The sequence below is a fragment of the Rhinolophus sinicus genome, chromosome 16 (genome assembly GCF_057876585.1).
Source record: "Rhinolophus sinicus isolate RSI-liver-muscle chromosome 16, RSI-T2T, whole genome shotgun sequence".
Lineage (NCBI taxonomy): Eukaryota > Metazoa > Chordata > Mammalia > Chiroptera > Rhinolophidae > Rhinolophus > Rhinolophus sinicus.
Genome location: NC_142516.1, coordinates 31,455,541 through 31,479,402, shown reverse-complemented (window position 1 = coordinate 31,479,402; position 23,862 = coordinate 31,455,541). Strand labels below are relative to the sequence as shown.

Below are 23,862 nucleotides of genomic sequence, written 5' to 3'. Positions count from 1 at the left end.
CTAGGTCTTATTTTCGGGGAAACATGTTACCTATCAGTTGTATGTATTTCTACTGTTCAATAAGCTTATGCCTCAATGTGTGGCTCTCAGCTATCTTTTTGGCCTTTTAAATGATAGAAATATATACTACATTATAATGCTAGTTGCTTTTGTGTTTCTAAGATGTTTACACAAATGCAGAAACAAAATATGAATTATGGTCTAAAAATTAAGTCTGGAAGCTTCGTAGCTCAACAACCCTCTCTTCCTGCTGGAATCCCCGAACACCCCTCCCTCCAAACACACACAACCCCTACCCTTCCCTAACACAGTAACATGAAACACAACAAAATGTTTTAAGTGTACATCATACATTTATTACCAACAACCCTCTCAACTCCAAAATTGGGCACAGGGATTAAAAATAAAAATTCATTGCACTACTTAGTAAAGCATTACTAGTAACTTTCATAAAAAATGTACAAACTTTGTTAAAAATTTATCAAGCCTTCAAATGATTTGGTTACAGATATTTATAATACGTACATTTAAAACTATATGTTAACTGATATAATGGAATATGATTTGAGGAAATGACTCAGCAAATGATTCCAAAAAATACCCCTGTAAGCTTTCATAATCTGAAACAAACAGCAAAATGAGGCAACCCAATGTACCAACAGGGGGAAAAGAGCTTCCTAATGAAAGATACCTGTGGAAAATATTCTCATAAATGAGTTGCAGATCTCATTCAAAATATTTAGGAGGCCCAAATTTAAGAATCTTAACAAATCACATTTGAGAGAGTGTATAAAATCTAAATACGCTTTCACATTTTCCAGATTTTGCTCAAAAAAATTCAGGACAGAAAATCCTAATGAGATCTCGATACCTGGAAGCCTTGACTATTTTTAATTTTGTTCTCTTTGGGGGGTGGTGTGGGGGTGGCTAAAAAAAAAGTTAAAAATGATTAATTCATGCAAAAAAAACAAAACCCCACAGCAGAGTTAAGGCGGTAAAGCCAATATTGTTTTAGGAGGAAGAAAGAGGAAGAAGGCAACAAACCAAAATCTGCCTGCTATCTGGTGCATCACCAAGGTGACAACAGCTGGGCACGAATCAACAGTTCTTTCTCTTTTGCTAGCCACAAAGCTGCTCACTGTAGCTAGTCCGAGCTGGTTCAGAACACATGCATGTATGCTCCTAATCGCACTAACCACTTAATAAATAAGTCTGCACACATCTCTAAGAGCCCCATGCAAAGAAAAGACATTCCCAAAGAGAGATCAGTCACAAGAGTGCAACAATTAATTCAGGATTTTACCAAAATAGACCCTGCTGCCTCCTAAATTGCCAACTGCCTCTCAAAAATTTATTGGAAAAGGGATATTATGACAAGAATTTGTCAGAGGGAAGAAAGAGCTACTTTTCCTAGTCATTAGTACAATGTGCCTTGTTAATTAGGTATCTATATAAATTAGAAAGTGCTTTACTTGCATGCTTCAATAAAATGAATACTGAGTGTAGTAGTGTTATGTTAGATCTGTACAGATATAAATTTTTTGCAGCTATATAAAAGAGTCTATGTATGTATAAGATGGGCTTTTTAAACATGATTTTTTAATTAAAAAAAATAAAGATTATACGTGATTTGTGTAATGTAGCTGATTATTATGCCAATAATTTAGGTCATTAACAAACTTTTTATTCATCAGAAATAGGTGGGTGATATCCTAATGATTTAAAAGTAACATGTGCATTTTACCACTGTTTAGATGTATTTGTGATGCACTGACAAATACAGGGGCAAACAAAGTATGCAAAATCCTATCTGTATCACTAGATAGAGGCAACAGTGTCTGGAAAAGGGCAAAATTGTGCTTCTGTGTAAATTGACTTTACTGAACTCTAAGCTGTGATGAGCTTATAGAGACTTCAAAAGGGAAGGCAAGTAGCATGGCAGTAACAAGTAGTTAACACTGTCGAGTAGAAAACTGACACAAAGCCAACTAAAGTTGAGTGAGGCTGGCAGCTGGTCATCACAGTACTGACTGGAATTACGCAGCTTGTGCTACTGCAAACAAAGCAAAGACGTCGACTGCAGAAAAATGCAGAAAATGTTGAAAAAACAAAGAATGAGAGAGGACTCTAAAGACTGCTGGAAAACTGACTTTCAACAATCTGAATTATGCTCAATGAACCGATAAAACAAAAACCCACACAGCTATGTATTGAAATATTTCAGATCAACTAAATGAAGGTCAATTTCTGTTTTACAGCATTATTTTTTATACAAAAATCAAATTTTCATTTATACTGCAAGTATTCTGGACACCTATTATATTAATTTTTCTCATTCAAACAAAATAAAAAGAAAGGCAATAAAACATCAAAGCACACCAGGTCTAAGCAACTCGAGCTGTCACAGCACTTGATCCATCCAGGAAATACAGATTTTGATGAGAAGCACATTTACTGAGGGAAGAAAAACTAGACAACTTTCAGAATTGGAGCTTGGCAGGTGAATTAAAACGAACAGAAATACAGTTTTCTTAAAACAATTTAGTTGCCCGACAGAACAAAGAACACATTCTCAAGCTGAGTTAGTTAACAGATTTTTGTTCTGGTTGGAAGTCAAGGAGGTGAGACTTCATGGGACCAGTGGTATTCTTAGAAATATATTACTCAAATATCTTCAGAATAGACTACAAATCTAAACATTAAAAAAAAATATATCACAAGTACTTCCTGTAAGAAGCGTACTGGAAATGTAAAGGGAAAAAACAAGAAAGTATCAACATTCAAATCATTGATTGAAATGCTAATATTGCTAACTGATGATGTATGATATTGCACCTTCTTTTTGGAAACAGCAAGTTGGAGATTTAAAATTTTTTCACAATAGAATAAAAAAATCAGGTTCATGGAGTGAGAATCTGTTACACTTTTTTTCTAAAGTGACCCACCTGGGACCACCAACGAAGAGAAGGTGACAGCTGCCTGAAGCAAAGGAAGAAGGCTTTTCTCATTCCATTCATTGGGAGAGAAGGGGATGGAGTATTCAATGCTTATAATTGATGCACCCTTAGCAATCAGTGTGCAACAGCAAACACAAGGGGAAAAAACCAGTGTACAGTACTAGTGCTGTTTAAATAACACACCAGATTATACATTGCAGCATAATTAAAACTACACACACATTCTTGGTACATGCTGGTATATAGGATCTCATACACACATTAGCTACCATGCCCTCACACAAGTGGCTGCGCACACTCTCTCACGCACACAGGTATTTATCACCAACAGTCATACGCTGCATTCATTTCCACTCACAGTTTCTGAAGGCTCTAATAAGGTAGATTGCTATATCACCTGGAGCTACCACTTTGTATAAAAGCACATGCTAAAAGATCACGTCCACTGTAATCTTGCAGCAACACTCGGAATGATCACACAAAAACCAGGGAATGTTAGTGCACACACGAAATTAAGCTAAAGAAAAAGTCTTTGGAGTTCCAATCACACGGTTAGTATAACAATCCCATAATTATGAAGACTAATTGTAAGCTTTTATAGTTGATTAAGTCACACAGTGCAAAGAAAGGTCCATTGACCCTTTTGGTAAAGGGCGGGCTGGAAGCCACACAGATTAAGTTCAATGGATAGTCCGTATATACATGTGATGAGGAACACCCAAACTAAATTTGTGCTCTTAGGTTGGTCATTCTGAATCCCGATGCACTTCTGAAGCATCAGCTCGGCAAATTGGGCAAGTGCGATTTGCCTAAAACACAAAAGAGAAAACTTGTCTGAATTGTGACTTACACAATGAAACATATTAAAAGCAATGGAACTCTTTTTACCTCCCATATAGTTTTTACATTCTTTGTTCCTCTAAGGAGGTACAAAGCAACGATTTAATCTGTCTTTTAAAAAATACCCCGTAAACCTCAAAAACTCAATAGCCTATGAATGATTTTGTAATAGGTCAGTTTCACCTCTACAGACAGTATTACCCATCACCAGTTCAGACAAATTTAACAATAAATGGCACCAACACAGGCATCACGTGCTCTTACTTTCTACAACCCATTCATCAAATACTCTCATTTCTTTATTATGACAGCTCTCAAATCAGTCCTCTTCTTTTCATTTAATTGCCACTATTCATTCTCCATCAGGCTCAGAACATCCTTATTCCATCTCCCTGTCTCTGCAAGGGTCACTTCTAGTCCACTCTCCAGACAGTAGCCAGTGCTCTGTCTGAAACACAACCTCAGTCACATCCTTCCACTCTGCTGTCAGGACCAAGTCCGAATTCCGTCACACTTCCGTTACTTCACTGTGGCCTGGTCACTGGTCATAACCCCTCTGAACGTCCCTTCTCTTGCCACTCTCTCTATCAGCCACACAGAACCTGTGGCTTTCAGATTATTCTCTGTTCTCACATGGCAGCGCTGTGTATATATAATGCTTTCCTTTTCTAATAAGTTAAGACTTTGCCTTCAGGATTGAGTTTGAGCTAAACTGGGTACCCTTAACCGTGGCTTATCTACCTGCCTTACCAAACTGTGAAGTTATCTAACCCAGTATTAGCTCCTCATCAGAATACTCTAAAATAAACCCCCCACACAACATAAAGTTGATTATTTAGATTACTGCATCACATTTTTATTTTATTATAAAAAATAGAAAATAAGAAGCCCCTAAAATAATTTCATCCTGGTATAATAACCATTAGAATTTGTGTCCTCCCCCCATCTACAAAAAAAGAAAATGGTCAGAATTAAATAAAAGCACTAGAAGTTTATTTCCCTGGCGAATCTCTGACTAAGGAACTCCAGAGTGAGGTCCCCTTCTAAACTCTTAGAGGAAACTGGCCTAACAAGGTCAGGCCTTGCCCCTGTATACCATGAGAAAGTTAGGACATACTGATTATCAATGACAGATAATCAATTTTCAGGCTTTGCAAAATCACTTTCATGTTGATGACCATAGTTAATTTTTACTGGCCTTTTCTTCTCTTCATTTGCATAAATCACACTGAAAAGCTGTGTTTCAATTTTACCTCCTTACCCACCCTCCACCAACCATGGACTTCTCTACATGAAACTATGGTCAGTAAAAAAGAAAATTCAATGTTATGCACTTCACAGATGCCATCACTTTACCTTAAGCCATTTGTCGACACACTTGGCATGGAACTCGTGGTTACAGGGTAAAACTCTAAGTAGCTGCCTTGATTCAAAATCACACATGCATACTACACACCTAAAAAAAGCAAAAAGATAATTTAACCATAAAACCAAGTGGTCTTCTGTTCTGTTTCAACTACTGAGTCCTACAAAACCACATACCATCTCACTTATCAAAATGTCATTTAAAGTTTAAGACAAAATAAATGATGAAAAACCATGAAGTTAATACATTTAGTGAAAGTACTTTTCTTTACTAAGATCAATAAAATCTCTGGTTTAACATCCAAGCCAGTTTTCATACTGAAGATACTATGACATTTGACAAATGGAGCTAGAACGACTGATATCCATATGCAAGAAAATGAAGTTGGACCCCTACCTCACACAATATACAAGAATTAACTAAAAAATGGAGCAAAAACCTAAATGTGAGAGCTAAAAGCTATTAAACTCTTAGAAGAAAACATATGAGTAAATCTTTGTGATCTAAAAATAGGCAACGGTTTCTCAGAGATGATACCAAAACACAAGAAACCAAAAAAAATAGATAAAATGAATTTCATAAAAAAAAAAAAAATTTTTTAAATTGTGGTTCAAAAGGTACCATCAAGAAAGTGAAAAGACAACTCACAGAATAGGAGATATTTTTGAAAATCAATCAATTGTTTTAAATCAATAAGGGTCTTGTATCTATAATATATAAAAACTTCTACAACTCAACAATAAAAAAACTAAAAAATGGAAAAAGGATGTGAATAGACATTTCTCCAAAGAAGATACGAAAATAGACAATCAAGTACAGTAAAGAGTTCAAAATCATTAGCCATCTGGGAAAGAAAATCAAAAGTTCACCCTCGCTAGGCTGTCTAGAATCAAAGGACAGACAATAATAAGAAGCATTGGAGAGGACGTGGATATATTAAGTTTGTAAACTTCTGGTGGGAATGTAAAATGGTGCAGCCACTTTAGAAAAACAGGACATTCTCAAAAGGTTAAACACAGAGTTACCACAGGACCCAATACATCTATGTACCCAAGAGACATCAAAACATATCCATGCAAAAACTGCACAGGTATCCCCCTTTTCTAAAGTTCGCACTACACCACTTTGCTTTTACAAAAGACCTACAGTAGTACCTGTTTTACTAACTGAATGAAATCCGAAGAGGATTTTTGCTTGTATGAAAAAAGGCGGAAAAGCAAAACTAGTGTCCAGCGACTGTTTTGCAGCAAGCCTCCCAAGCAGCAACCGTAGCACGGTGAATGAAGCTCCTTCCCTGAGAACTGCACTCAGCATCTGAGCATCAAGCCGTCATAGGTTTGAACTGTGTCTGTGAACATCTCAATTTATCTTGTGCAACCATTAGCTAAGGTATCAGAGAAGCCTAAGAGAGCTCATAAGGATGCTTAGTTTAAAATTGGATGTAATTAAGCATTTTGATCAGAGTGAACAAAATACTAACATTGTGTGTGTTGCACTTGCCTGCAGCCACCATTCATGCTATTTACATGCAGACAGAAAGAATCCTGAAAGTTGCCTAAGTTAGTATTGGTTCTGAAGAGATGAAATTGCATGATGAAAGGATCCGAACTGAAACTGAGCCCAAACGTGAAGTCATCCAGGCAGTGAACATAAAGCACTTGTGTGTGATTTTCGATACGACTGACAGTGATGCACTGACTGCAGAAAAGTATGACTTTAATGCTGAAAGGGCACCTAATTTTGATAGGTTTAGGGCAGGTTTGCAGGATGTTTTGAGTGCCTACAAAGAACTGTATGATAGAAAAACCCCTGAGGATAAGCAGTCAAACATATTGTTATATTTCAGGCTTTCCACACATCAGCCACAGCAGATGACGGACCTCGACGTTGATGCTGAGGCAGGCAGACACAGAAGGCGTAACCTGCCTGCCCTGATGGAATCAGACAACAATGACGACAACAGACGATCCTCTTCTCTCTCCTATACTACACCCGTCTCCTGCATCTCCCACCTCCCCACCCTCTGATGACTCAGCCCAAGACACTATAATCACCATCTCTCAGCCTTTCCAATTCCTGTAAGTTAAACTACACTGTGCATACATTATTTCCACTTATACAGGTTGTGTATTTATCATATCATTCTTGCTTTTACTGTGTGTTAGTGCTATTTTAGGTTTTATGTGTTCTTGGGTATGACTTGGTGGGTTATTTTTTGGGGTGTGGGAATACTCAAGGAATTTTCCATTATAATTAATGGTAATCGCTTTTTCACTTTATGCCGTTTTGGCTTATGAAAGCTTTCATAGGCACACTCTACTTTTGAATAGCAAGGGAAATCTATACACGTTCACAGCAGTATATTTAATACTAGCCAAAACATGGACACAACCCAAATGTCCATCAACTGAGGAAAGGATAAACAATAATATCTATACAACCAACATTATTTGGCCATAAAAAAGGAATGAAGTACTGATACAAATTATGACATGATGAACCTCGAAAACAAGCTAAAGTGAAAGAAGCCAGACTCAAAAGACCATATACTGTATGATCCCATTTATGTGAAATGTCCAGAATAGGCAAATCTATAGAGATAAAAGGAAATTAGTGTGGGGTCGTGCTGGGGTGGAGGGTTGGGGAGAAATGGGAGTGGCTTCTAATGGGTAAGGAGTTTCTTTTTGGGGTGATGAAAATGGTATAAATTGGATTGTGATGATGGCTGCAAAATTCTGAATATACTAAAACCCACCAAAATTGTACATTATAAATTTGAATTAGTCTTAGTAGAGTTGCTATTAAAAATGATACTATAATAAGCAGTATCTTGAGGTAAAAATCCCACATTTTACAGGTATGAGACTTTTTAATCATACATAAAATATTATACAGTTTGAATTAGAAACCACAAAATTTATAGGCAACCTAAAAACCCAGAACAGCACTAATAAAACTTTCTGAAGTGACAGACATGGTCTACTCTACATCACTAGCTAGTACAACTAAGATATTTACCTTTTAATTTAAACTCAATAGCTCCATGTGACTAGTGACCTACCTGGACAGCACAGGCCTACAGCATGAGATAGAGGTTAGTTCTCTTTATCAAGTTGTCTTTGACTGAAGTTTTTATTTCATTATAATGGTAGGAAAGGAAATTTAACACAGACTGATGTCAGAAAAATGTACTTACAAAGTCTGTTCCGACTGGTGGTTGTTAGGATTGAACCGATAAGAAGGAAGTTGTTCAATATCTGCCTTAGTCAGTCCTCGAGGCTTAGCCTCTCCCAGTCGTTCTGCCAGGTTTAAAAGGGCCTGTTGATGGAAAAGGAGACATATTTTCATCTTTCTTTAAATTTTCTATTACAATATCTTTTTTATCGTGGAAAATTTTAAATACATACAAAAGTAGAGATATAGAATATGAACTTCCATAGGTTCATTACCTGGGCTCAACAATTCATGGCTAATTTTATTTCATCTATTGCTGTCCACTCCTAAACCCCAGATTATTTTCAAACAAAACTAAAACATGGTATTTTATTGGTAAAATAGTTGTGCGTATATTTAAAACAGTCTGTCAATTATAGCACTTTTGATATTTTGGGCTGGGTAAAATTTGGTTGTGGGGGGCTGTTCTGTGCACTGGGGGTGTTTCGCAGCATCCTTGGCCAGCACTGTCCCCCATCCCGTGCAAAAATGCTTCCAGATGTTGCTAAATATCCTCTGGGGGATAATACTGTTCCCAGGTTGAGAACTACCACTCTAAATAAAGATTTTTTAAAAGAATATAATCATATTATCATCACACCTAAAAAATTAATAATTCCTTAATGTCAACATGTCTGTTTCAATTATTTTCAAAACACTTTTTAAAATAGTTTGTTATATCAGGATCCAAATAAATCCATACGTTATCACTGCTTGGTATGTCTTAAGTATCTTTTTTTACTCTTACTTTGTTGAAGACACCAGGTCAATAGCCTATAGAAATTCCCAGTCTGAATTTTGTTGACTGAACCTCCCCACCCTGACCTGAGTTTCTTAGTCCCCCGTTCTTCCTATAAATTGGTTTGACCATTTCCATCATAAGGCTCATCATGTCTAGTTGTTATATTAGCAGCAACTGATGGAACACGACCTAGACCCATTAAAGGTGGCAAAATGGTAATATTCTAAGTCTATCATTCTTTCATTTATTAGATGAAATACTTCTATATTGAGCAACTTCCTCATACCAAAGTGTACTCAGAAGCATAATTCACATATATAGTGCAGGTTAAATAAGACCAAAGAGTTTATTTTTTCTTGTATTATACTGCAGCTATTCTGCTTCCTGTTTACACCAGTACCTCCTTTCTCCCAGTTTCCAATGGCTCTAATTATCCTGTAATCAGGCAGCTAGCTTTCTTTATGCTGCTTTCCCCCTTTATAGGCTGCCACAGGGTTAAGAGACGTGGTAACAAAGAAATGATGACAATGACAGGTATAGAATTAATTTCTCAAAATCTCAAGAACTAATTTTGTGATAGCTGTGTATTTTAATATGGTGATGCCACAACACTGCTTCTGGTACAGATTTAGTTGGAGAATTGGGTCACCTATACAAATTGCTCCCCTTTAGTGAACATGTATGCCCCCTAAGTCCTTCTAAATGCTAGGATAGTAAATTCTTAAATTTAACTGGTGCTGATTATAGTTAGCATATAAAATTTATGATATAGCTGGTATGTATTTTTATACCTCTAGTGTATACACTATGTGACACTTAGGTCAACTAACACAAGTTTGACAATTACATTCAATAAAATATGTTTATTAAGTACTTAGTGGATGGAGAATGTAATAATCAAGTGCTCAACACATTTTTATGACACAGCAGGCAAGACAACTGAGGGCAAGACATGATTAGTGTGTACAGTTTTCTAAGAACAAAAGGAGGGGAGCGATGGACTAGAAATGCCTTCCACAGAGGCAGTTTGAGGGCTATGTTTCAAAACATGAAGGAAGGGGGAAAGTTCTTAGGCAGAAGGATGGGGGTGGGGAGAAGCACTGAGGCAAGATTGCACAGGGTAGACTCAGAAAATGGTGAGCACCCTGCACTAGGGAGCGCTGCAGGCGTGCGCACTGTGAGATAAAACCAGAAAAGCAAACAAGACTTTCTTGATTGGATTAAAGTACAGCTTTGCAGAAGATCAAATATATTCAACCCCAATCCTTTTCTTACTGCTCTGTACAAAACTAACACAAAGTACAGACACAAAACCAGGAAATTATTAAAGCCCCTTTCTCTCTCAAGAAATCTGGGAATGGAATCCAAAGGACACTGCAGTGTGATTATACATGAAGAAAGAAAGTGACATAACAGCCTGTTGAAAACTATAGAAGAATATACTGCATTTGGCCTGATCTCTTCCACATGCATTTAGAAAAATCCCGACTTAACGATTGTTTGACTTACGATTTTTCCACTTTACAATGATGCAAAAGCGATATGCATTAAGTAGAAACCAGCTAGGCTAAGCTATGATGTTCAGTAGGTTAAATGCATTTCGACTTAACGATATTTTCAACTTACGATGGGTTTATCGGGATGTAACCCCATCGTAAGTCAAGGAGCATCTGTATTCATACTGTGTAAACAGAGACTGAGTGAGGCTGGGGTGAGAAAGACAGCTGACAGTATCAAAACAGTCATACAGTCACTCACATTCAACATATCCAAACTTGCCTTCCAACCCCAAAACTGCATCTCCTATTCCTAACCTCAAATAATATAATGTCAGTATCACCTAAATTAGAGAACATCATGTACTTGACCCACTGTCATCTTCTGCCTTCTTTGTGGGCTACTGCAGTCCCTTTTGTAGAGCATCTTCTTTTGCAACCCTCTCACTCACACCTGACACTAGCATCAATTCTTCAGTGATTGAATACTGTTGATTCCAGGGTTAAAATGTCTATGAAGATGTATTCTCTATTTGCAGTTCCCACAGTTCAGAACTTGCATGGTTTTATAATTTATTGTCTTGACTTCCAACTATTCCTTCATGCTATTAGCAGAGTTTTGACTCTTAAAGGTAGAGATCTGATGCCATAAGCACCAAAAAATTTAGCTGCTTTTTCTTACCACAATCTTCAAAATTATGTCCACTCTCCAGCTGAACTTTTCAATCAAACCTCAATTTTCTTCCTTTCACTTTGGCCACAGGCTGTATGCAGTTCCTCAAGAATATCCAGCACTTCCCTGCATCAATTTTATGGCACGAAAACTTTTTCCCATCCTTCAAGAACTGGCTCAAGCATTTTTGCTTCCCCCAAATCTTTTGAGAGTACCCATTCATAATTTACTGTTTTCTCATTTACCTTCTCTCAAAAGAATTGTAATTCTAACAGCACCAAAACCTGTCTTGTTGTAGCTGTGTGGTACAAGACAAAATATCTTTAAGGATGCTGAACACTTTTTAACCTATTTGTATCTTGAAATGTACAATGGAGTCACCTAATGTTTAAAGAGATGAATGACTGAGTAGAACAATACTTTTTGTGCACACAATACTCCCCAAATTAATTCAAAGTTCACCTACTAACCTCGTAATTTTCTACTTCTCCATCTTCCACATCCAATTCAAAGCTGAAAGTTGGGCCGACTGCAGGTGGCACTGGAAGCATTGATCTGTAGTGAAAATAACCAACACAGCACTGATACATTACTACATTACTTCAATGAACAGGATGGGGAAAACAAGGCCAGTGTTACAGGGACAAAGAATGGTCAGGGTTTAACAGTGGCAATCCTTAAAAAAACTGCCTTCACTGACAATAAACAATTAAAAACTGGCATTAAAAAAATACCATTCACAATAGCATAAAATTACATGAAACATTACGGATAAATTTAAAACATATGTAAGACATGTACAATAAAAACTGTAAAAATACTGCCAGGATAAACTTAAAAAGATGAATAGAGAAATATACCGTGTAAATAGACTAGAAGACTCAACACTAAGATGTCAATTCTTTTCCAAAATGTATCTACAGATTTCATGCAATCCCTACAAAAATCTCACAAGCTTTTCTTAAGTAGAAACTGATTGGCTCATTTAAAAATTTATGACTCACAAAAAAGACTTTAAATAAAATCATTTTAAGAACAAAATTGGGAGACTTATCCTAACTGATTTTAACTTATAATAAAACTACAATAATCAAAATAGTGATACAGGCACATGACCCTCTGGTATAAAGACAACATGACCCTACCTTCTACCCTTCCTAGAAGGTAGTTACATAGACACAAAATTAAATTCTGGCCAATGGAATGTAGGCAGGAGCAATACACACAACTCCTAGAAAGTATCCCTGAGAGGAGGAGGCAGGTAGGAGACAGAGAGCCATTTTCATATTTGCTACATGGAATGTGGACGTGATGGCTAGTACATGAGGAGCCATCTTAGATCACGTAGAGAAAGTCATAAAATTTTGAGGATGGTAAAACCATTCCTCAGTTATGGGGCTAACAAACCATCCTTGAATTGCCTACTTCTTGATTTCATTGTACAAGAGAGAAATAAAGAACTATCATGTCTAACCCATAGGTGTTTCATTACAAACTTAATCCTAACAGTATTTCTAAGACACAGAAATAACTTCTCTTCCCCTCTTCCTTTGAAAGAAACAGCAGCATCAAAAGCTGGATAATCAAGAAGGTGGCAAGTAATACTACTAGTTGTAAAAGTAGCAAACATTTTGAATTTTTCTACCTTTTGATTTGGTAAACTGATTTTCTAGCCACAAATTTCTTCCCCCCCTTCTCCCTCTTCTCTTTCTTTCACCCTTAACATGAAATAAAAACAAATATCTAATACAATAAATTATATACCACACAGAAGATACTCATAAAGGAAAGGGAATCTCAAGAGTGTCAAAATTCAGGACTTATTAAAGGAAGAAGAGAACTTACAACACATATGGTAGTAAGCTGGGGTGATAAGGGGGAGGTGGTATTGGCTGCTGGGATCGGTATCTGCTACGTCCTGTGAGCCTCCGAGGCATAAATGGAGGATAAGGCTGTAGGGGAAAATGTTGAAACGATTTAAGATCATTCTACCTTTACAACTTTTTAATCTGTCAAATAAAGTCTCTTCTTTTTTTTTTAAAGAAACCTAGAAAGTTCTTTACGGTTCAGGTAGTATTTAATATTTCTTAAATGTTAACATAGATGCAACAACTAGTTTAAAACATACTTAGGTATATTTCTAAATACAAGTTTTTCGACCAAATGATTTCAACAATACATTTAAAATTCTAAAGATGCAGAGTTATACTGAAACAGATCTCAAAGCAAATAATAAATTAATAACAATGAATGAAAACTCACTACTCCAAAGGACACCTCCTGATGCAAAGGATCATGTGTTAAGAACTGCAAAGGAGCTGAGGGAGGTAATGTTGGGGGATGCGCTGATGGAGGGTAAGTAAAACCTCCCACTGGAAGATGTTCTCCTAAGAGTTCCACTTCATTTTCTATCCTTTGCAGAGGCTGAAGGGAGGGAAAAAGCAAATTAAGGTACTTCCAGTGCTTCGATAGGTTGTGCTATAATAACAAAAATTATCTGCCACGATCTTTAAGGTCATGCATTTCTTAATGTTTACATCAATTTAAATTCCTACTTGTGGACACATAGACTATAGTAAAATCTTCCTGTCTTTAACTGAATTTGAATAAGGAAGTCTCTGAAACATGTTATTACACATTTCCACTATCCATTAAAGGATATATTTCCTTTACTATTTGAACATTCTCTTAAGATAAGGAAAAGACAAAAATGTCATGCATTAGGTTGGTGCAAAAGTAATTGCGGGTTTTGCAATTATTTTTAACCTTTTAAACTGCAATTACTTTTTTAATTTAAAGTTTATTGGGGTGACAATGGTTACTTAAGTTACGTAGATTTCAGGTGTACAATTCTGTAATACATCATCTACATATATCACATTGTGTGTTCACCAACCAGAGTCAGTTCTCTTTCCATCACCATATATTTGATCCCCTTTACCCTCCTCCTCTACCACCCCCCTCCCCCTTACCCTCTGGTAACCACTAAACTATTGTCTGTGTCTGAGTTTTTAAACCACAATTACTTTTGCACCAACTTAATAGTAAGCCAATTATGTAACTAAAATTACTTTCTAATCATGGTACACTGACCTACTCAGAATTTTCAGACACTTAACCCATAACATATGAAATCAAACATGGTGAATATTTATTTATAAATCAGAACCAAGGCTAAATGGGTAAGATCCAACAGGCATTATATGCTGTAGTGGAAAGCTTATGGGCTTTGGCATTAGACAGGCTCTTAGTGCTATCACTAATCAGCTATATGACTTTTATATAAATTAATTAATCTGAACCCTAATATTGTCACCTATAAAACTGCCATGTTCATAGCCTATTTCAAATGTGTGTTGTGGACACTGAAACAATGTACAAACAGTACACAGTGCTATGCAAAGCACATAGCATGTGGGCTTTTTTTGAAAATAGCTTTATTGAGATGGAATTCACATACTATAGAATTCACCCTAAGTAAGTGGATTTTAGTATATTCACAAGAGCTGTGCAACCATTACCACCATCTAATTCCAAAACATTTTCGCCTCCTTTTCCCCCTGCAAACCCCGTGGACATTGGTAGTCCACTACCAATTTACCCTCGGTCCTCCCCAAGCCCTGGACAACCACTAACCTACCTTCTGTTTCTATAGATTTGCCTATTCTGGACATTTCATGTATATGTATATATGTATGTACATATATAGAGAACCACATAATATTGTGGTCTTTGTATCTTTGTATCTGGCTTCTTTCACTTAGCATAATGTTTTCAAGGTTCATCCATCTTGTAGTTTGTATATTAATACTTTACTCCTTTTTATGGTTGAATAATAATCCACTGTATAATAATACCACACTTAGTTTATCCATTCACCAGCTGATAGACATTTGGACTGTTTCCACTTTTTGGCTATTAGGAATAATGACATTATGATGACGTTTTCAACATATTCTTTAATGTTAGTGTGACTACTTTCTGCAGTTATGAATAGCAAAACACATTATTCAAATATAGTTAATTACTAACACTTTAATTTGGAAGCTTATGTATGCTTGAGAGAAAGCACAAGTGCTGACTCTAACACAACACAAGAGAACCTAAGTTCTGATTTGGCTACATGACCGGACCTTTTAAAGAATTCCAAATTCGGATCTACGTAATGGCCAAATTTTGTTTTAACTTTGAATTCCCAGGCACTGGAAGCTAGGGAACATCCTGGCACGAATCCTGTCCTGACTCTAATAAAAGATTTTCTTGTAGGAGTAATTAGAATTTTTTGGATTAGCTAAACTTCTGTTATAATTGGCTTCCAGGACAGCAGCCATGTAAGCTCACCTCTGCCTGTGATCCAGCATGGTGCATAAATCCTTAGTAAAGGATGGTTAAGCTCTGCTGGAATAGACTGTCAAGTTCATCTGACAGTGCTGAAATCTTCCTCTCAGACCATTTCCGTATGTTCTCTCTCCTGTTCTTCTCTCTTAATGCCTTAATGGTCTTCTCATCTTAATGTTCAGATGTTCAACTGAGCCTGTCCAAAAAACAACTGCACCTTCTTCCTGTGCCCTTCCTTCCACATATACAGTACTTACCTCCTCTAGCCCCCCAAAATAATATGACTCTCAGCTATATTCTAGTCCCAGGACAATCTCATCTACTTTTCATGAGAACATAGTGGAAAAACAGACCTTCAAAAAACAGCAAAAACACCCTAATGGCGGACCAACGGGTTACTTTACTTGCCTAAATGAATATAAATATTAATCTAATAAGTATAAACAAATTTTATATTTTCATTTCCCATTTTAGAAATACATAGAAAAACCAGAAAAACTAAATTTTTCTCCACATTTACTTCCTGAAGGATCGCAGATATGAAGGAACAAATTTTAAATTAGACAAGTGACATGAAATAACTAAAAATATTTAATAAACCAAGATAATTCTAGGTAAATTTGTCTATATTAATTTGTCTGTCTGTGGATTCCTTAAATCTTTGAAGAACAAGAAGAATGGCTAAGTTATAGTTTTTAAATGGTAACAACTTATACCTACTAAATTAATCTGCCTTTTAGGTATAAATATTCTGTGAAAATCAGACGTAAGAGTAGAGATACCTACCGATCGTGACTGCTGTGTTTGGAAAGGGACAAACTGGCCTGGTGGTGGCAAATGAGGAGGATGATGCGGAGAGAGGTGAGGTGGATGTAAAAGGAATGGATCACTAGAAATAAGAGGCGGGAATGCAGCATATGGTACTGGTAAGTGCTGAACAGAACATGCTTGCAGCATCTGTAAGAGAAATTTATTTTTTGTTAAAAGTATGAGAATACATAATTAATTTAAAAAACTACACAGTGAGACTGAAATGTCAATGCCTTATCCTGAAAGTCATACCAAAATGTTGTACCAGTAACTAGTAATTATTCCGCAGTTTATATAGTTCTTACAAATCAGTCAAAACCCTCCTCTTACTTTAAGACTGTTGAACACCTATGAAATGGGAGGAAAGTGCTGCACAGAAGAGGAATCTCTCTTTACTTGGTTTCAGATGTAGCAGGTATACTGCTTTCCAAAGCTCTTTTTCAATCTTGTTAAAAAATTTTATTTCTAGAATTTTTATATTAAATGATTTTTATATTAAATGTCCTGCTCACAACTAAGTGCCTAATGGTCTCAATATTTTAAGTCCACTGACTTAGCACGCTGGTTCTATAATCTATTACAGAGAAACCAAGCTTAGGTAAATTCATCTATTAAAATGAGTTGGAATTTGCACGTGTGCTCCTTTTAATGTCACATTCAGACTATATTTAGATTTAGTGAAGTATTTAACTTTGGAGACATTATTGACCTTAGACAAGTCATTTAAATCCTCTGAATTTCAGCAACCTTATTTGTGAAATAAGGAGGCTGGACTGGGGATTGGTAGATTAAAGGATAAAGCCTAAGTTTAAGAGGCAGAAAAAAGAGGTTGTGAATGCTGCTCTCTCATCCTAATCGTCTCTATGACATTAAGCAAGTAATTTTCATTTCATCATCTAGAAATGGTATACCATTTTCATCACAGGCTTTCTATAGTGAAGAATAAATAGACCAAACACTCAAAGTACCTGTTAAAACTCAGTAAGTGCTGAGACTATTACTGGTTTGTTTGGTTTTTTTCCAAGTCAAGTTGTTGTCCTTTCAATCATAGTTGTGGAGGGCGCAGCCCAACTCCAAGTCCAGTTGCTATTGCTAGTTGCACGGGGCGCAGCCCACCATCCCTTGTGGGAGTGGAACTGGCAACCTTGTGGTTGACAGCCTGTGCTCCAACCGAGTCATCCAGGAGGCAGCTCAGCTCAAGGTGCCATGTTCAATCTTTGTTGCAGGGGGCGGAGCCTACCATCCCTTGTAGGACTTGAGGAATCGAACCGGCAACCTTGTGGCTGAGAGCCCGCGCTCCAACCAACTGAGCCATCAGGGAGGCAGCTCAGCTCAAGGTGCCATGTTCAATCTTTGTTGCAGGGGGCGGAGCCCAGCATCCTTTGTGGGATTCAAGGAGTCGAACGAGCATCCTTGTAGTTGAGAGCCCACTGGCCCATGTGGGAATCGAACTGGCAGCCTTCGGAGTTAGGAGCATGGAGCTCCAATCGCCTGAGCCTCCGGGCGGGCACGAGACTATTACTGTTGATCACTGAACTTTGTAAGACTTTACTACTAACTAGTGCAATATTCTTATTAACACTCCAAGGCCAACCTTTATCAAAATTTAATCATAAAGTGCATGTATAATTTAATTAATGTTAAAATCTATCAAGTTTAAAAGCAAAGTTTTATTAAACTATTGCTATAAGGAAGCTGTTGAGATTTCCACTGCAATAAAACTGACTTTTTTACTTGGAAGTAAGTGCAAAGCTACAGAAGGCAGTCTCTTAACTTTGGTTTGCTTACATACTGCACTGAGTCATTCTGAAGAGGGGGTGCACAGACTTACCGGAGGAGGCACACTACAGACAGGGAGGTGCTGTCCACTGAAAACCACAGAGCATCCCGGGACCTGCTGTGTACTGCACGCAGGGATGTGCTGGCCTGTGCAGAGTGGAATCCCATGCGGTGCCACTGTTGTTACTGTGTAAGAAACTGGGACGGTGCCCTGATGAAGCTATTAGGAAAGAAGAACAAAACATTAGAACTCTGTTTGGATGAAACATCAACTATTAAAAATGAAAATCTGGGCATTTGTTGATTCTCCTCTCAGCTACACAGATTTTCACAATGTACTTCTCCAATAGTTTCAATCAGAATACTTTATCATTGTAAAGGAAAGCTGACTTTTTCAAAGTAATATATGATGCCCACAGAAGCAGGACTAAACTCGTTCCCCAAAAAGACTTCTTGTAAAGTCTAGGAAAATAATGAATTGCTCTATTAAGTCTTCTAGCCTGCTTTATAAAGCATAAAACTTTTCTAAAGTGAAAACTTGGGAAAAGGACAGCTTGTACCTTCTACTACCTGGCTACATCCAACAGGAAAAAAATTCTTTGCCACTAGTGAAACAATGTAAAGCGGTATTTTAAAAAGGTAAATAATTTCCTGCTCTTTTGGAGAGTCTTATTCCTATCCTCCATATCCTGAGACAAACAATGTTGATGACTTATCCTTCCACATCTTTTTCCTGAGTATACAAACATATGTAAGCATGGTTACCCTCACATTATCATGTTTGTTTGTTTTTGTTTTCCTAACAGAAACGAGATATTACCTTGCAACTTACTTTTTCCAATTAATGTTAACATTATAGATATCTCTTCAAGTGAGTTAAAGGTAATTATTCTTTTTGATCCTACCCAGATATTTCAATACACTCACTTAACACACTCACTATCATTCATATACTAATGGACATTCAAGTTGTCAGCCTTTTGCCAATACATACACAACTGAAAAAAATTTCATTGAACATATATCCTCATTTATTAGTAGTTTTATTTATTTCAGAGGTATTACTGGGTAAAAGGATAAATGTATTTTTCACTTCTGCAAAAGGTTGAGTGGAGTAAGTCACAATTCCAACAGTAACAACAGGGCTCATTTCCCAGCACCCCCACTCAAGGTAGATATGCTTGGGTTATAAGCATGCTTACCCACCTAAAGGATGAAAACAACCGTATCAACAGGCTTGCTTTAAATTTGCATATTTCTAATTAGCGAGGTCGAACATTTTTTAATATGTTTATTGACCATTTAGATTATTCTGCAAATAATCCATATCCTTTGCTCACTGCCCATTTTCTAATAAGCTGTCTGTCATGTTTATGTATAGCTTTGTTTTTTAATTAGAAAAAAGCACATATTGCTTGTCATGTTTAACAAAAATATTTTCCTAGTCTACGTTTTATCTTTTGATAAATGCTTTAATGGAAAAATTTCTTTCACTATCTTGTATTTCTTGAATGTAGTCAAAAGTGGAGCTTTTGTAGTTTCTTTTATGAAGTTACACAAATATGCTCCTAAACTTTCTTAATACTTTTTAATTTTTGTATTTAATTTATACTCCAACTAAAACCTGGGTTTTTTTGTTGGTTTGTTTGTTTACAGTATGAAGTAGGGCTCTAATTTTTTCTTGAGATTATACTTGCTCCATCTATTAAACCATCCTTTTTCCTCTAAACTGAAATATCATCTTTTTTCCATTCAATAACATCCCACATACACCTGTATCTATTTCGTGCCAAATTCATGCTATTTCAATTAATGTACAGTGTTTTACTAGAAAAGTTAATCTTTAGTAAGACAAAGTCTTCTTATTATCCTACTTTCTTATCATTTTATTTTTTGCCGTCTTCACACATTTATTCTTATGTAAATAAACTCATAATACAGAGAACTGATGACTGCTAAATGGGAGGGGGGTTGGGAGCTGGGTGAAAAAGGTGAAGGGATTAAGAAGTACAAACTGGCAGTTACAAAACAGTCACTGGGATGTAAAGTACAGCACAGAGAATATAGTCAATAATATTGTAATAACTGTATGGTGTCACATGGGAGCTAGACTTACTGAGGGATCACTTTGTAAATTATATAAATGTCTAACTATACCGTAACCTGAAACTAATATAATATTGAATGTCAACTGTAAGTGAAAAATTAAAAATACATGTAAAAACCAAAAATTGTCTGGAAAAAACTAAAATAATTTTATCCAGTTTCAAAACTCACTGGTATCCTGAAACGCAGCTCTTTAAGTTTATCAACAGTTCTCTGTATAGTTAGTGCTTTTCCTGTCATATTTAAGAAAGCCTTCCCTACTTACGGTCTTGAAGCTCTTCCCATGTCACTTCCTTAAAAACTTATAGTTTTGCCAACAATATTTTCATCTTTGATCCACCTGGATTGACCTTTGTTAATAGAATGAGATAAAGGATCCAGTTGCATGTTTTCATTTGGATACCCAATTGTCCCACAGTCATTTTATTAGAAAGAAATGCTGTCTTCTCCCAACTCATCTACAGTCACATATCATATATAAAGTTTTCATAAATGCGTTGGCTTATTTCTGGGGTTTTATTTCATTAGCTTATTTAATTATTCTGGCATAAATGCCTTCATCTATAGCTTTATAAGAAGTCCTAATAATTGGAAGAGCCACTCTTGCCCACCTTGTTGTTCTTCAGGATTGTAGACCAGTGATCCTCTCAATTGCAGCGTGCATCAGAATCACCCGAGTTAAAACACCCCGAGTTTCTGATTCAGTAAGTCTAGTGTATAGTGTGAGAATCTGCATTTCTAACAAAATTCTAGGTGCTGCTGCTGCTGATCAGGACATACTCTGAGAACCACTTGGTCTTAGAGACTCTAGACCAGAGTGAATGTCACTTGGCCAACTATTTCACAAAGGAACATCAAGTAATTATTTTAGGCTTCTAGGCCATTCTAGTCTCTGCACAAAGCAGCCATCGACTATAGATAAGAAAAACATAGTTGTATTCCAAAAAACCCTCTACAGAAGCGGCCAGGTTGCTCAGTTGGTTAGAGCCCGAGCTCTGAACAACAGGGTTGCCAGTTTGATTCCCACATGGGCCAGTGAGCTGCGCCCTCCACAACTAGTCTGAAGACAACGAGCTGCCGCTGAGCTTCCAGAGAGGCGGCCGGATGGCTCAGTTGGTTAGAGCGCAAGCTCTCAACAAGGTTGCAGGTTCAATTCCCGCAGGGGATGGTGAGCTGCACCCCCTGCAACTAAAGACTGAAAACGGTGACTGGACTTGGAGCTGAGCTGCGCCCTCCACAACTAGACTGAAGGACAATGACTTGGAGCTGATGGGCCCTGGAAAACACACAGTTCCCCAATATAATTAAAAAAAATAAATTAAAAAACCTCTACAAAAAACAGCCAGCAGAAGTTTGCTTTCCCCTGCTCTATACTGGAATTAATCATCTTGAGAGAGTTCCTAATTTTGAACTTATCCTGCATTTCCAGAATAAACTCTTAATAGCAATTCTTTCAACAATTCTTGCAACAACAGATCCTTTCACTGCATCACTACCTATGATTTATTATTTAAAACATCTGCATCTGTATTCAAAAGGGAAACTAGTTGATAATTTTGTTTAATTGTCTGAGATTTCATTATTATGGTTATGCAAGCTTCCTAAAATATGCTTGGAGGCTTTCTTTTACTATACTCTGGAATACTTTAAATTGGAATTATCAGTTCTTTAGAGATGAGACAATTCAGATGTAATTTCTAAACACAGGTTTTTTATTATGCCTTCAATTTCTGCCATGGCTATTGGTCTGTTCAGGTTTTCTATGTCTTGGATTGTCCTGAATTTACATACGTAATTATTTCATTTCTCAATATGTAGACCCAACACATAATTTTATTTAAATGAGATCTCACCTTTTCTGAAATGTAGTCTCTTTTCTTTCTTTGGTTCCATCCTTAAGCACCGTCTCCTTCCCTTCACTTTAGCGTACAACTCCCAAGCCTAGTGTATGTTTCTCCGCATTTTTCTCGTGTTCATATAGTTCAATGTATATACATATATTTGTCATGCTTTACAAAATGGGACATACACTTTCAATTTTGCTTTTCTTGCTCAACAACATCTTGCAGATATTGCTCACATTCCTGACATAATTCTAATTCTTTGTAACAGTAACATCCCAGGATATAAAGGTATAATTTATTCTACTGATGATAAGCAATCACTATTTATTCCTACTTTCCGTTTCTATAAATTTGCTTATTCTATACATTTCATATACATGGAATCATACAATCGTGGCCTTCACTGATTGGCTTCTTTTACTTAGTATGTTTTCAAGATTAATCCATGATGCAGCAAGAATCAGTACTTCATTATTTTTTGGGTAATATTCTATTGCATGCATATACCTTATTGTAGCTATCCATCAGTTAACTGACATAAGTTATTGTTTTCTATACATTTAATTTGCATTTAGGCACCATATCAAGCTCTTTTAAACCACAATCTGTTTTCTTTTACTATATAAGGAGGGGGAGAAAATACAATTATTTCCTTCAATTTTTTATATCCATTACTACATTATCTTATTGCATGTGGTAGAACTGCTAACATAATATTGCACAGAGTAAGTTAAGCATCTCTCTAGTTGCTAATTTCTCTCTCACCAATTAGGATACTTGTTGTTGGTTTTACTTATTGTAAGTTAATTTCCTTCTTGTTGTATTTTATTTAATTTTAACTGACTTTTTAACATCCTTTGATATAATGATATATGTTTTTCCTTCTATTATTTATGAAATGAGTACTTCCATATTAAACTATCCTCTTATTTGGAATAAATCTTATGTGGTCATAGGTTATTCTTTTGATACATTGCTAGATTGTATCTTCAAAACATCTATTTAGAAATTCTACGTTTTTGAGAGTTTTTTTCCTACAGTTTTTTGGAGATTACCATCTTTATTTGTTTATAGGTATTAAAATTATGCTGGCTTCATAAAATAACTAGAAAATTTGCCAAGAAAAAAAAGTCTGGAATCTTTTGTATATTATTAAAATGAGTATTTCTTGAAGGTTAGAAAAAAACAGCTGTGAGGCCATCTGGTCATTGTGCCCTTTCAATAGTAAATCTCTAATTAGCTTTCACACTTATGTGGTAATTCATAATTTTCTATTATTCTTGGGTCAATTTTTGAACTTCCTTTAAATTTTCTTTTTGTCTCCCTAGGGTTATATATAGAATTTCATTATAATAGTTAATAATGAAATAATTTACTTGAGCAGTTACCGTTTGTACTAGTTTAAGTGCTCAAAATGGATTAACTCTCAATTCTCCCAACATCCCTAACAAGTGCTATTTTCATTTTACAACTGAAGACAATTTTTTGAATGTTTCCCCTATGAGTGGATATGGTGTGGTTTTTTTTTTTCATCATTTCTACTCTTCTTTATATTTGTCCTTTTCTCCTTAATCAAGGTCACAAGAGGTGTGCCATTCTTATCAATTTTTCAAAGCACTGGGGTTTCTTTGAACTACTTCTCTTAAAAATAGATTTCCTTATCATTAACTTTAGTTGTTTTTCCTAGTAATTCATTCT

General features: G+C 36.2%; 1 protein-coding gene across 12 annotated transcripts in view; it reads right to left on the bottom strand.

The window, feature by feature from the left end:
* Window positions 1–333: 333 nt before the first annotated feature.
* The window catches only part of RNF38 (ring finger protein 38), a 108,237-nt gene continuing 84,708 nt past the window's right edge, over window positions 334–23,862 (bottom strand). For all 12 annotated transcript variants that reach the window (XM_019729102.3, XM_019729101.3, XM_074330714.2 and 9 more), the window contains 8 exons: window positions 18,267–18,434; window positions 16,412–16,582; window positions 13,550–13,711; window positions 13,133–13,239; window positions 11,758–11,842; window positions 8,360–8,481; window positions 5,154–5,253; window positions 334–3,766 (listed from right to left, as the gene is read on the bottom strand). In XM_019729102.3, the coding sequence (XP_019584661.2) occupies window positions 3,704–3,766; window positions 5,154–5,253; window positions 8,360–8,481; window positions 11,758–11,842; window positions 13,133–13,239; window positions 13,550–13,711; window positions 16,412–16,582; window positions 18,267–18,434 (978 nt within the window). In that variant the 3' untranslated portion in view covers window positions 334–3,703. The remainder of the gene's footprint in view (window positions 3,767–5,153; window positions 5,254–8,359; window positions 8,482–11,757; window positions 11,843–13,132; window positions 13,240–13,549; window positions 13,712–16,411; window positions 16,583–18,266; window positions 18,435–23,862) is intronic.